This window comes from Dermacentor andersoni, chromosome 4 (assembly GCF_023375885.2).
Source record: "Dermacentor andersoni chromosome 4, qqDerAnde1_hic_scaffold, whole genome shotgun sequence".
Classification (NCBI taxonomy): Eukaryota; Metazoa; Arthropoda; class Arachnida; order Ixodida; family Ixodidae; genus Dermacentor; species Dermacentor andersoni.
The window spans coordinates 44,913,995-44,928,309 of NC_092817.1; the positions used below are offsets into that span (position 1 = coordinate 44,913,995).

The following is a 14,315-nucleotide window of genomic DNA, read 5'->3' on the forward strand; positions in this document are numbered from 1 at the left end:
AAGGGGCCAGTGGGGTGGGGGGGGGGGGTGTCATATACGCCTGAAGACACCCCTGTTTCCGCCGGCTTGACTGGGCGCAAATTGCAAAGAATGCTCCGGCATCCAGTAGCCCGAGCTCATGCACCCGATGCGTTGCGCCGCAGAATTGTCGGCTGCAGCTCTATCAACAGCCCACGAAATAATTGCACGAATGTGCGGGCTAAAAAAATTTAATTCGCGAAATGGTCGCTAATCTACTCGCCTTAGCGGAACGTTTCATATGGGGTGCGCTCGCGCTGTGCGTTCATGCTGGGAGCAGGAGTCGCTAAACATACAGTGAGGCGTTGTAAGGCGTTGGGGCTCTTGGGTCCCTCTTCCGTTCAGAACGCGCAGCGAAGACGAACAAAGACAGCAGCAAGAGGGCGTTCAACCAGCGCTCCCGGCGCTCGCGCTTACGGCGAAGCGTTCGTTGAGAGCGACGTCAAAAGTCCCAAATGGGATTCTCTGGATCGCCTACAGACTCGGTTCGGCCGAAGAATTTGGCGGCGTATGACTCGACAGGCTGTAGTCGCGGGCCCGCCGCGATGTCCGGCTCGCTTTAGTTCCCCTCTCCCGCTCGCTCCGAGAAGCCGCTGCGAAACCTGCCGTTATGTTTCACGCTTTCCTTCTTACCCTCGAAAGTTTCAGAAAACTTGTTGTGTGACTTCATGTCACAAGTACGTGTCTGTGTCAGCTGCACAGAATTTTATTTAAAAAAAGGTGAATTTTGTAAGGATATTGCCCGATCGAGATTCTATGAAGTTATGTCTTTTTGTGATTATTAGGAACTCGGTAGCGCGAAAAATGTGACAAATAAGTAATAACCATATCCTTAATAATACCGTGATTAGTACTTATAGAGGAAGCACTTCAATTCGAGAATTGAGGACTCAAAGTTATATTAATACTTCAACAAAAACTTCTTAAACAGAATCGTTTTGGGTGCTACAACCTACAGTACTTTATCACTGTGGACGGCGCCCAGTATATGGCAGCAGCGAAAGAAATATGAAATAGTGGACCAGTGACGCTGATCCCTTAATCCTCTCCATTGCGAGTGCAGACCAACAGTAGTGCAAGCTTTCGCTGGCACGGGCTTCATCGCGGCCTTTTCTTTCTTTCTTTTTTTATGGTGACGCCAAGAATCGACGCGAAGCGTGCTCTTTCTGTTCCCAATCTTGCGGGGGTACCACAGCTCGGATAATCGCGTTTGTCCGTATAGCAGCAAATGAAAACAAGGCTTTATTGATCAGAATGAAGAGAACTCGTAATTGTCATAGCATTGGTGCCCGCGCAGCGGGGAGGCAGGTAGCGTTTTCTGATAGTGTGGGGAGATCAGCGTCACTGACAAACAAATTAATTTTCGTTTTCCTTCAGGGCGTCCCACAGACAAAATGCTGCGTGCCATAGTACCTACGACAATTTCTGTGAAATTGTTGTTGGGCAAGATATGAATGTCGGGCAGTAATTTTGCAAAAGCAATATTGCCGCTAAAATTGGTAATTAAAACTTTATTATAAAGATATTTCTTGTTACTTGTGACGTGAGTCATATTTTCCACGATGCCGCATTTGTATTGGCTGCCAAGCCTTACAGTCTGACAGAAGATGTGCACATGGGCTTATCACACGTTATCAGTGCAGCACCCTGTGTTATTTGGCGCAGGAAAAACAGCGTGTATATTTGCTGCATTCGCGATCTCTAGGAAAGAAAGCGAAGGAGAGGGGGACCCGGCGAACGTGCGCGGTATCCAAGGTGGCTGTACTGGAGTTGAAACCCGGAAATTCTCGATATCCTCGCCTTCCTCGACTACATCGGGGGGGGGGGGGGGGGGGGGGTGACAGAAGACCTATGGGCCCCGGGTGCCAGACGCCCTAGCTACGCCACTGATTATACTAAACTGGAGCGCTTTGCCCGGCCAGAATTCAGCAGTTTCTTTGTTCTTGTTTTTTCTTATACGGCAACAAAAGAAAAGAAAGGAAGAAGACAGGAGAGAAAGCGCGAGCAACGTAATAGCGAGCAAGAGGCGGGGACGCTTATAGACGCAGGTTTGTCTTGCAAAACATGCGCGAACTGCACAAATGCGCGATTCCACGCATCCTCTGTTATGAGATCGAGGCGCGGCGTTGCCCGGTGGCGGGTGATCTCAGGCGACGCGACCGTGCTAAAAACAGCCCCGCGGTCTTCCATCATTCCTCGCGCACGGCGTCTCCTGCGAGGCGGGTTAAAATCTCCAGGAGCACGTGAAAGTCACTTCCCTCGCCCTGCATATGCACACTCCGGGCACGCGAAAGGGACGCGAAAAGGGATACCAAAATGAACAAACAACGAGGACTGCGAACGCCCGATGAACACACTGGCCGACCCCTTATATATAGCGTATCGCTGCGGCAGAACCGCAGACTCTAGCCCAGGTTCTCCTCTGGAGTGCCACGTACATAGAGAATAAAAATAAATAAATCGCGCACGTCAGACGCACGTGTGTTACGGTGCACCATCGCATTTCCCCAACGCATAGCGCTCCCTTTGTGTCCGCAGTTTTTGATTCGACGCGGCTGCTTTCGGTGAGGGTATACGGGTTACGCGCGCGCGGCGCGCTTCAAGGACTGCGAAGAGCGGCAAGAGCGAAACCTGAAAACAAGTCAACGACGAAACATAGAGCAAGAAAACCGTATCGGCGAGTGTTTCCCGTCAATCGCGTTGATTCGGAGTGAACCTGACGATTTCCCGGGTCGGGCCCCCGATGCTAGCCAGGGGCTGACGCCCTCCACGCGCGCGCCACGCCAACCGACCGCCCGACACGCGTGCGCGCGCTGCTGCTGCTGCTATAATCGGCCAAAGAAAAGGGTGGTGGCCGCGGCGCCTTCCACGCCTGCAGCTCGAAGAGCAACCCTGATCGGTTCGTTCTCCCGTACAAGCGCGCGAGCGCGAGCCCGCGAAGGCGTCGGCCTCTCCCAAATAACGCCTCCGCTCGGCGAGAGAGCGGCCGCCGGTTTGTTGTTCTTGCGGCTGGATGCGCGCAGCAAGCCTCGGCGGCAGAAGCAGCAGCACGCGCCAAAGATGCACAGGTGCGCGCAGTTAAGCGACGAAATAAGCGACGGCCGAAATTGCAGCGAGGTACTTCGGCGGCGCTTTATATATATATATATATATATATATATATATATATATATATATATATATATATATATATATATATATATATATATATATATATATATATATATATATATATATATATATATATATATGTATATATATATATATAGATATATATGCGTGCTCCTGCTTAATAAAAACGTGTTGCATTGTGAAAGTTGGAGAAGGCATTAGCCTCGCAGGGGGCCAAAGTCACAAAGCTCCCTGAGAACATGAGCGGTACGTAGACACACCTATAAAGCTTGACTGGGATGGTTTATGGACAGTATAGTAACAGCCTATGTACTACTCGGCTCATTTATAGAATTCTGCTTTTGTTTACGCATATCCTAGAGAGGTAACGCAGGCAACATTTCACCAAACAAAAGCTGCGTAAGTCTCTAGGCTATTTATATACGATATCTCGACTCATAGTACGTATTTTAAACACTGTGATGCTGGGGCGCATGATTTGTCCAAGTTCGTTTTGAGTATATGCCTTTATATGTACTAGAAGTTAGATGACTGTCGATTCCTGTCACCTAATATAGACTCGTAGTCCATAGACTGTTGGTAGACTTTCTATGAAATATTCGCTAGAGCATCGCTCAGGAAGAACTTTTGCGGGCTTAATTTCTTCCACTAAGCCAGCCTTAACCACCACTGCCCTTATATACCGAGTAAGAAAATTGTCTCTATACGGTTTGTAGACTTCATGAACAAGTGTTTACAAACAGTTTAAGCTTCAGCTACGAGCACATTTGATTTATACACGGCTGAATTAAGACAGGTATTAAGACAGGTATTACGTGGCTAAACGTTCAGGTTGAGCTTCAGCCTGGGCCAAAACGTATTACCGCGGGCATTGTCTCCGTCGCCATAGGCCACCACCATCGTGCCAACGTTCTGTTCAAACCTTGACGAGAAGGTGTGAGCAGCGATGGGATTTTCATGAAAGCCTATTTTGCCAAGTTCGTTTTAAAGATGAGAGACTAACAACACAAGCATGCTTATAACAAATTCAAATTTCAAAAACGGCCATAAGGTGTATTCAGCAACCTCGCTGTTTACACCGACGTGCCATTGCACGTAACGGTAACATCAATACGTACGACGGTAATGCTGTGGCTTTCCTCTAAAATCTGCCACATAATAACGTATAAGTTCATGTAATGCGCATGGCAAGGGTATGTTATTGGTGGTCTACTAGAGTTACAGAACGGGTGCCAAGGGAAGGGAAGCACAGTCTAGGAAGGCAGAGAACCATGAGGTGTGATTAAATTTGCAGTCGCGTGCATAGGCTGGTATCAGCTGGCGACAGACAGGAGTGAGTGGACATCTCTGGTAGAGGCGTTCGTTCTAGAGTGGACATAAAAGGCGACCACGACGACGACGATGACGACGACGACGATGATGATGATTATGATGATGAAGAAACGATAGTCACGGCCTCGGCAACAGACAAGAAGCACTTGGCGCTCTGAAGGCAACCATCACACGTGCCGGCCACTCTGCTCAGCCGAAATGACAACATGCCTGTGATCGCGTATATTCGTCACTGCAATCTCGGATCCGCGTAATATCAAGCATGCAGGTATTCCTACCCCTAGCTCGTCAGTTATTGTAGTCAAAATGATACGCGCATGCGTTGCCACATGTGCTTGCATCGCATACACTTTATATAGGAAGCAAGCGTAGGAAAAAAAAAGGAGCACACAGCGATGTGGGCAAGTCGGATTCGTTTTCTTTCTTTCTTTACAAAACATGATGCTTGTCACAGTAAGAGGGTATCGACGAAGGAGCCCGCACCGTTCGTTACCTGCGTAAAAATCAAGCTTCGTCTCCCCATTCTTTTCTCTCTCTCCAACTCTCAGTGCTCGTCTATAATTTTCCGCAACATTCATAGCGGAGCTGTTTTCTGTGCGTTCAGGTAAAATAAGGAAAATTCTACTCGTAACATATATGACTTGTCACGGCTACTAGTGCAGTTTACACGCGCCAACTTCTGACCGCTACGCTTGTCTATACGTTTTTACGTTATCACAGAAGACAAGGTTTGGGCCCAACTCATACGAAGGAAACGTGTGGCACTATGGCCGCTATATGTGAGGATAAGATGGAGGGAAAAGCGATCCAAAATGCGAGCAGCACCCGAAACGGAGCTCAAGACAACAGGGAAATGACAAGACGAAGTCGCCGATGTATCCAAACACACAAAAACAGAAAATCGGCAGAATACAACAAGAGGGAAGGAAACCGAGAGAGCGACGCAGCCATCTCGTCCCGCGGCTTCCGATCATCGTCAGTCTCTGTCAGAAAGCCTTTCTGAATCTTCGGGCGCGCGGAGTAAATTTCCCAGAAACTGAATATCGAAGCGCGTGGTTGGCGATTTCCCGCGCTCCCTTCGTTCCCTTCTCTTCTTTCTGCATTCCTTCCCTCTCCCTTTTTCTTCCTTCGTTCCTTTATCCTTTCCTTCGGTTCTTTCCCTAAAGCTCGAGCCCTCCCAAATGCCTTTCTCCCTTCTGCTCAGCCCTCCTCCCTTTGCCTATCATTCCCTTGCACGCACACGCGCAAGACACTGTTTTCCTTCACTGCTAAACCCTTCTCTCCCTCCTCCGACCACCGCACTTCCTGACTCGAACCGGTCTCGTATTATCACTGTTTCGTTTGTTTTCCAGTCAATCTTATGGCGTCACTTTCCCGAAATTTTTGGGGGGTTTGTTTCTCTCCATTCCTGCTCATGTTCGCGGCTTTCTTTTACTTTCTGTATCTCGCGTTTTCTTTTTCTTTTTTTGTTCTTGCATCCCGCGTGCTTCTTCGTCGGCGGCCTGTCGTCCGAGACGTCCTCCATCATTCTTTGCGTTGCTCTCTTTAGCGCATTGCATCTCGCCGCCGTCTATTTCCTCGGTCCCGGGCCCGGCTCGCGCAGTTCGTATGCGCATTTCCTCGCCGCACCCTTCCGCAGTGCGCTGCGTTCCTTTATCTTAAGAATGGGCTCCGCGCATAAATATTACATGCGCCAATGCGAGCTCGGGCCGCTGTTTCAGCCCGGGCTATAGCGTACGGGTCTGTCCGTGGCTGAACAGCTGAGTCTTTCTTCTTCGATTCGATCGATAAGCATTAAGGTTCTGCCAGCAAGGAACATCAGAAGCAGGTGATTATGCACTCAAACACATGCGTTTGTGCTTGCCTCATGTACCGTCGAGTACAGTATCGGTTTAGTCACAGTATTCTGCACGCGATTGGCTTGTTGCTATTTCATCTCTGCTATTGCTGCTTACATGACTCTGTCACAAAGAAATGACATCTTGCGCCACTTTGTTTTCGAGGCAGCGACGCTACTTGAGGCAGATTGTTCAGCGTGCAACTGCAAGTCCATGCTTCAATTTTTCCATGTGGAAGGTCAAGTTGATGCTCCAATTCCTATGCCCATCCCTTCCGGTAAAGTAAGAACTGTAGAAGTCTAAATGGGAGTTCAATGATAGCTTGAAATCACCACCGAGCTTATCATATAAAACTGGTTCGGCAAAGCGCTTCAGATTGCAGACACTTTTCATAATTTTCAGTTAGTTCGCGCAAACACAGTTTGCTTGTAACCCGCCGTGTTTACGTAGTGGCTATGGTGTTGGGCTGCTTAAGCACGAGGTCGCGGGATCGAACAAAAGCCACGGCGGCCGCATTTCGATGGAGACGAAATGCGAGGACACCCAGGTGCTTAGATTTACGTGCACGTTAAAGAACCCCAGGCGGCCCAACTTTCCAAGGTTCCCCACTACGGCGTGCCTCATAATCAAATCGTGGTTTTGGCATGCACGTAAAACCCCCCAAAATTTAGCAAAAAGCTTGCTTGTCTTATGACATGGAAAATGTGGGTCTGGCTCTCGTGATCAAATCATGCTCAAAAGAAAATCCCCTGCAATTGGAGCTAGCATCTCTTTCTATTTGAGCCATTATCGGTTGGGCAAACGTGCAATGCAGAGAAGCCCACTTGGAAATTAGGAAAAGTGTCACGCGCAATAATGAATGTTATTTGTCCATCTCTACATAAATGTGTTTATTTTGTGCCTTATTCAATGTAGTAATGTGCTATGCACCACCCTGTTGTTATTTCTCTAAGCTCGCTCTATTAAGAAATAAATAAAGTAGAATAAATAAATTACTCGGACACATTTTTTTTTCAATGTTGCGCCGAATATGAATCCTGCTGTAACCGAACACACCCAAAATAGAGGTCATATACGCCTATGTTGTAGCCGCACGTTCAGACAATATTATTCATTTCTTGAGAACCTCGCATTTGCCAGATGGTTACACCTTTCGAGCTCCAACAACTCTATTTTCACAAACTGTTCTCGCCCTTCAGCATCGAATCCGCCACTATAAAACAGCAGGTTCGCAGCTACAACTACTTTACGGCTCCTGGTAACCCGTCCACATCGCAAACACACGCAACATTCTATAGTGTACCCATCGCCTATAGGCAGATAGAGATCGATACATTTTCTCGTTTATTCGCTCGAGCGCACGCGATATACGACTTCGTAAAATGTCGCCTCTGCGCCTTATCAGTCCTCGACGTTGGGCGTAACATCGGGGTCTCAACGAGTATCAGAGTGCGTGTGAATGCTACGACATGGAATAAACGTTCGCACGAGGCTGGGCCGCTTTCAAACGCAGCTTCATCAGGACTGCAGTTTCGAGGTTTTTCAACCCGACCGGGCAGCACTGGCTCGGTGCAAAGCGCGCCGCCCCTTATAAACCCACCTTACTCCCACTTTCCGATTCCTCCGAATCTTCTGCAGCCCGATCGTCTTTTTCGGTTTACGACCAGAACGGTGTGTTAACTTCTCGATTGTCGAAGCGCGCTTCTGTTTTCCTCCGAGCCTGTAAAAACGAGCGCGTTCGACTGGCGCGCTGCGGACTACGTAAACTACGCGTGTAGACAAAAAAATAAAAAATAAAGGAAAGGCTTGGGAAAGATCAAATACCGCAGTATATACACGAGTCCGGCGAGCATACGCAAGCTTCGAGATGTAAATGAACGAAATACGAGACCGGGAGGCAACGAGGTTGAAAGAAATAAATGAAAAAATAGGCGGAATGCGAGGCGCGGTGATCGGGGAACATTCGGCATCTTGTCTCGGCCGCGCAGTTCCGGCGGCCGTTTTTGTTCGCGAGCGCACCGCGTTTGTTCCTCCCGACGAGGACGACGACGACGGCGCCGGGGAAGAATTTTTACGGCCCCGCGCGTGCTCGGCGGTTAATAAAAGCGAAGTAATCGTAAAACTATATCAGGCCAATAAAAACGTGAGCTGTCCTGTATATAAATGCCCCCCCCCCCCCCCCGTACCTCCTCCCATTTCCCCTCTTTGCCACTACTACTGCTGCCACCGCTTCTCACTCTGCTTCTTCTATCACATGAGGGAGAGAGTGAAATCGAGACAGAACGTCGTGCACGTGGTGCGACCAATAAAAAAAACCCGCGCTCCCCTGTCTCGCTTGCTGCATATTCCGCCGCTTGCATCTTCAACCAGCGGCGAAGTTTGGGTAGCCTTCCGTTTTAAGGAGCCTCCAATGGCAGATAGGCAGTCGCTTCAGAGGAAACAACTTGCGCGCATCTCCAGCGATGGCTCGCCTTCCCCCCCCCCGAGAGTGTATACAACGTATATAGCTCCGGTTGAAGCTCTCTCGCTCTAATTTGAATTTCATTCTACCGGCTCCGAAGCACTGGCGAAAGCACGAGCACGCTATATATGCACTCGTGACGATGCAAAAAGGCCGGGAAGGCCTGACGGGAGAAGGACTGAGGGCATGGGAATTGGAGAACACGAAGCAAAGGCGCCAAGGGAACGAAAAGCACAGAGAGAAGACCGAAATCGACGAGGCAAGCAACATAGATAGCTGGTTCAACCAAGGTTCGATGCGATATCAAAAGAAAGAAAGATACAGCCAGAGCGGTGAGGATGAGTGTGTGTGTGTAGAGAGAATAAGGGCATTGCGCAGAACAGCGACGTCAGGCACAGTCCCGCTGCTGACGCCGCCGAAGCGCCGCCGAAGCGCCGCCCGCGCGCTTTTCCAGAAATAATAAATTTCCCCAGTCCGAGGCGCCGAGAGAGTTGAAAGATAGTTCGCAGACTTCGGGGCACGGGGAAATAAAACGCGCCGTGGAGGCGAGCGACCGAGTGAGCGAGCGCTCGGTGGCGGAGAGGCTCCGCGGTGTTGGTTGAGAACGCGGCGACTTTACGATTGGCGCGCGCGCGTTCGAGCAGAGGCTGTCTCCATCACTCGGCGTCCTTCCTTCTATCCTTTCTTTTTTCTGCTTCACTTCGCGCCGACGTAACGCCAGTTTCTCTCGTTGCTGTCTAGACCCGCTTTGTTACTTTTTTCGCGCGTTACTGTTGAGCGAAGTTCTGTGCACGCGTGACGCACACGCTGTCGAAAACCTTGCCGTCACATGCGTGCGAACCATGAAAGTCGCTAAGAAATAGTCTCGCTGAGAAGCCAAATTGCGCATGCAGTATGAACACCGCGCGAGTGTACCTCTCAACCGAATTGACGGTGAAGGCAGAATCGTTGTTTCTCGTCAATAAACGTTCGCTATTCACGATTCTTTCTGGTCTTGCAGCTAACTCAGTCATGTTTTAAGGCACCAGCTCAGATAACTTCGTGTGACTTTTTTTTTTTTCAAGTTTATGACTCAGCCCACATCCATATGCGATCAACTTGTACCTGGTCGCTACCACAGAATCGGCAATGATGCTAGCGAACCGCGGGCTTTTGGTCTGAAAAACCTTGATCGTTACTATAACCATGATTATTCAATAAACTTTTCTTTCTCTCTATCCCTATTTTTTTCTCTCTCCGTAACATTTTTCTTCCGTCTTCAGCACACCTATTTCTACCGGAATTATTGCTACAGGGCCCGGAATTTTAGCGAGCAATACACGCGTAAAGAAATCTTGAGCCCTCTTAGCAAAAGAAAAGAAGAAATAAAATAACAGAGTATAATTTTTCAGACATGACTTGCATTTTCACTTTCACAATGTTCAGTGTGCTTGAAGTCAGCTTTTTTGATTATGAAGACGAGTGGGAGGAGAAGCCTAGTTTCACAAGATATATCTAACAAAAGTCACAGGTGACTGAAGGAGAGATAAGGGAGACATGACATTCAACTCGACAGGCAGAGAACGGCAACCGCAAACAACAGACAATGCTGACGATTAATCCCGATGAAGGAGCAAGGGTGGTGTGGTCAGTCTATGAGTTGACCACAGAGAGAAAAAAACAAGGTGAGGAAAGGCAAAGAGCTCAACTCGAAGAGCGTCCTGTTTGCTGTGTGTGTGTTACCGTGTCACTGGGGGTAAGGGAAAGGCGGAATCACTTTGACCATAAATAACTTATTCACTCGTGAGATGAACAGTGCTTGAACAAGGGATCTCGCTGAAGCAAATGTTTCTACAAGAACACTTGCCAGGGCTCTGACTTGCTCTGACTGCTCGTGACCGCGCTCGAAAAACTGGACAATCACCCCTTTACACAAGAAAAAGCTCTAGCACACTGGTCCACACGGGCTTCGGCACTCAAGGCCTTAAGGGCTTTGCTGAAGTTTTTAAGGACATGCGAATTGTGCGATCGCCTTTGAGTGTTGTATCGCGTACTATCGCGTTACTGCGTGAATTTTCCGATTTCTCTTTTTTTTCTCCTCTTCTTCTTCTTTCTCCTTTTATTCCCTTTACCCCTTTCCCCAGCACAGGGTAGCCAGCCGGTACTTACACTGTCTAACCTCCCTGTCTTTCCTCCTCTTTGTCTCTCTCTCTCTCAGGGCTCTGAAAAGACAAGTGCCCTGGTCGAAACGCCAATTGGCTCCAGCGACATTCCTTGTTCGACTGCTGTTGATCATTTTGTGTCAACTGCTTTCTGCGTACCTCTGTCATGTTTGAATTTATATCCACATATGACGTTACACTTTTGACTATTGTCCGTACTATATATAGAGGTTATGCAGTGGCGAAAAAAATTTTGAGGGAGGCAAAGCAGTGTGGTCAGTATATTGTCGCAACGATAATGACAGGAAACAGCCGTGTCGTGACTTGTGAAGCGGCTTGGTAGCTTGCTACAGGGGCCACACATACAGGATAGCATTTTGAGTACACAAATAGCACTACAGCAGAAAGACTGCTGCGTCTCTCGTCATGCACACCGACCTGCCAAGTGTCCGTTCTCGTATCCCGGATAGTCGTCCAGGCGGCCCTTCTTGCTCATCATGCCCAGCGGACTCCCATTGCTCGGACTCATCGACATCATCGAGGAACGCTTGGGCGGCCGGGCTTGGCTGCAAAATAAAAGGATGAAGCACGAAACATTGACCTCTTGATTGGAAACCTTGCGGGAACGACACACGCAAAAAAAAAAAAAAAACATGAAACAATAAAGGGAACAGGAAAGCACAGAGTTCTGACACAGGGGCCAAATTGGAGAATCTTTCAGTTCGTAAGTGTTTTTTGTCATTGGCAGGTTCCCTTCACTAATAATGTGCCCAGCATTACGATTGGCTAACCCCTGCTTTTACGAACAGTTTTAGCGTAAGAACGCTTTTGTGAATACTGTCCCAAGGCTTACACATTCAGTGTCATTGCCATAAAATGAGGACTGGGACAAGAGGCGGGAGAGACAGGTGTATTCCGTGAGAAATGACGATTACTGCAAAACGAAGATAGCAGTGGATTTAAGGAGCAGTATATCAAAAAGCCCAGCAATTCGCAAAAAAAAAAAAAAAGAACAATGTCTTCTGAAACACACAAAGCAAACTGCCGTCAACCTAAAATATTTATGGTACGCATTATCAAGGTGGAACTGTCGGTGAATATCCGACACACCGGGAATCTTTTAGCGCAGTCTGGGGATCCTTGCTCCTGACGGGGACCGACAACGTGGTTCCTCACAGCACATTGGTCACATCAAGCTTGCTTATCTCCCTCTACAGCGGCAACAACTTCGGACTATATAGTGCACGTCTCCCCAGCTCCCCTTTTGCCAATGTCACCAACTTTACATTTCACGGTGTTCAGGAGGGCCGGGAACAGAATTTTCGAAGAACAGCCTTATTCCATCAGCATTCGAGATTTCAGCAGGCGGTGCTGAACGCGGCGAAATCGAAAGGAAAACCACGTTACGGCTGGCGTTGGCGCCTAAGGGAAGCGTTTTCCCCCACCTCGGGGTGGCTTTTAGACGGTGTAACCCACCTTTTCTACTCTCAACTTCCATAGCGTCGCCGCTGAAAAAGACAAAGCGCTCTTTCGCAAAGCACAACACCCACGCTCCATTACGCACGCTCGTCAACAACACGACGGTATGTAGACAACGAAGCATGCCCAACACTCTCTATATAAGATTCTGCGCAAATACCGCGTTCGAGTTCAGCGACAAACAGGCGTGGAGAGCAGACGTACGAGAAAAATGTGACAGTTAGGAAAAGAAAAGAAAAAGAGAAGCGAGCATAAAACGGCTGCAAGTGCAACCGCAAAACCAGAGGTTCCTCGTCCCCGGGGCGCGCTACGCAATCAAGCTTCAAAAATCCACTTTGGGTGCCGCGGTGCGCACGCGAAAGTGCGCCGGTATAAAAGCGGTTGGCCGGTTCGCTGCGGGCTGTAGCGTCATCGCTGCCCCCGCCGCCGAGCCTTCTCCGCCTTTCCATCCAATTTTCCCCGTGTCCAGAGGACGGGTGCTCGGTAACCATCTCATTCTTGATACGTAGCCCTTCGCACGGCTCACCCTCGCTTCCACGAAGCGTGGTGCGCTCGAACGACAACAACAACGCCGCTGCGGCGTGGCGGCGGTGGCCATTTCAATTTGACAGGCGCACGCCTCGTGCGCGCAACAGTCCGCAGGTTGGGCTTCTCTCCCAAGCTTCGCGGTGGCACGGCCCCCCTCGCGCGCGTTCGCTTCTCCGCAGTGCAGCGGAGTCGGTCCAAGTAGCCGATCTCATTTTCGAGGGACGACGACACATAATATGCGCGCGCCTGCAGCGCCCGTCTCCCGCGGTGCATCGTCCGCGCGGACGAGAGAGTGCGGGGTGTAGGTGTGGACGGCACCCGACGGTGTAGTAGGGGTTGTGACGAGGACAGGGGTAACGCGGGCCTCTCGTTGTGGGAAGCTCTGCGGGAGAGAGCAGCGCTGTTCTCGCGCGTACGCGCCCGGCGAGTGGTCGGTGTTCTCGGGTGGATGAACGGGCACGACGCGCGGGGCACGCCGCTGTTTGCTTCGAAATTGAATCGTAATATGACGAGACGCAGCTCGCCTGCCCTATCTCTTTCTTTATATCTGTTTTCGCTCCACGTCGCGAGAGGTTTGCGATATGGCGCTCGCCACAACTGATAATGTGTATCGCAAGAAGTGTAGGTACTCGGTGAGATGCAGTCAACAATGCTTCTCAGTATTTGCTCGCTCAGAAAGAGATGGCATTGTGAGCTTTTCACGTGCGAGAGACGCTGATATTACCACGCAACGAAAGAAAGCTGAAAATAAAAGGGGCACAGTTTGTCGCCTTTCCGCCCGCTACTGCGGTAATTTCGTTTAACTTTAGCGTTGTAAATGTTTGGCAGTAATGTAAGAAACAAAAGTCTTCCGCAGTTCGCCAACGAGCACGCGCGCGCGAACACACATGGAGAAACAGAGAGAGCACGCGATGTCAGGCGGCATCGAAGGCGGATATAGCTAAATACTCAATCCAAGAGACAGTATGCATCTACCATGAATGTGCCTGACAAGGAGTAAACTAGCGGACAAGCTGAATAATTAATAAAGCGTAAAATGTTACGCGCAACTGGTGTGCGACATACAGCACAAATGTGAAACGGCATTTGCTTTGCTTTTTTGCAGGGAGAGGCTGAACAACGGGAAGTTATTTACTCCACTTTGCGCACACGCCAAGGAAAGACACTGTTCGTTGGCGTCTTTATCTATGTTTGGTTCATCTTATGAAACTAAAACTGAGAACGTGCCGCTGTCTCCACAGAAGCAGGTAAGATATGTCTCGATAGATTTCCTGACATTTAATGACGCGTGAATGTTCCTCTCAAGGTTAACGTATAAATAACGCTTGCGCGTTGCGACAGACAGCCAAGGTTTTCCTAATCCTCCTGAGGACTACGTCAATCAAT

The 14,315-nt window shown here is 49.2% G+C and overlaps 1 protein-coding gene across 3 annotated transcripts in view; it reads right to left on the bottom strand.

Moving 5' to 3' along the window:
• The window catches only part of LOC126537031 (dachshund homolog 1-like), a 245,232-nt gene that overhangs the window by 88,144 nt on the left and 142,773 nt on the right, over window positions 1–14,315 (bottom strand). For all 3 annotated transcript variants that reach the window (XM_050184144.2, XM_055073657.1, XM_055073656.1), the window contains exon 4: window positions 11,361–11,488. In XM_050184144.2, the coding sequence (XP_050040101.1) occupies window positions 11,361–11,488 (128 nt within the window). The remainder of the gene's footprint in view (window positions 1–11,360; window positions 11,489–14,315) is intronic.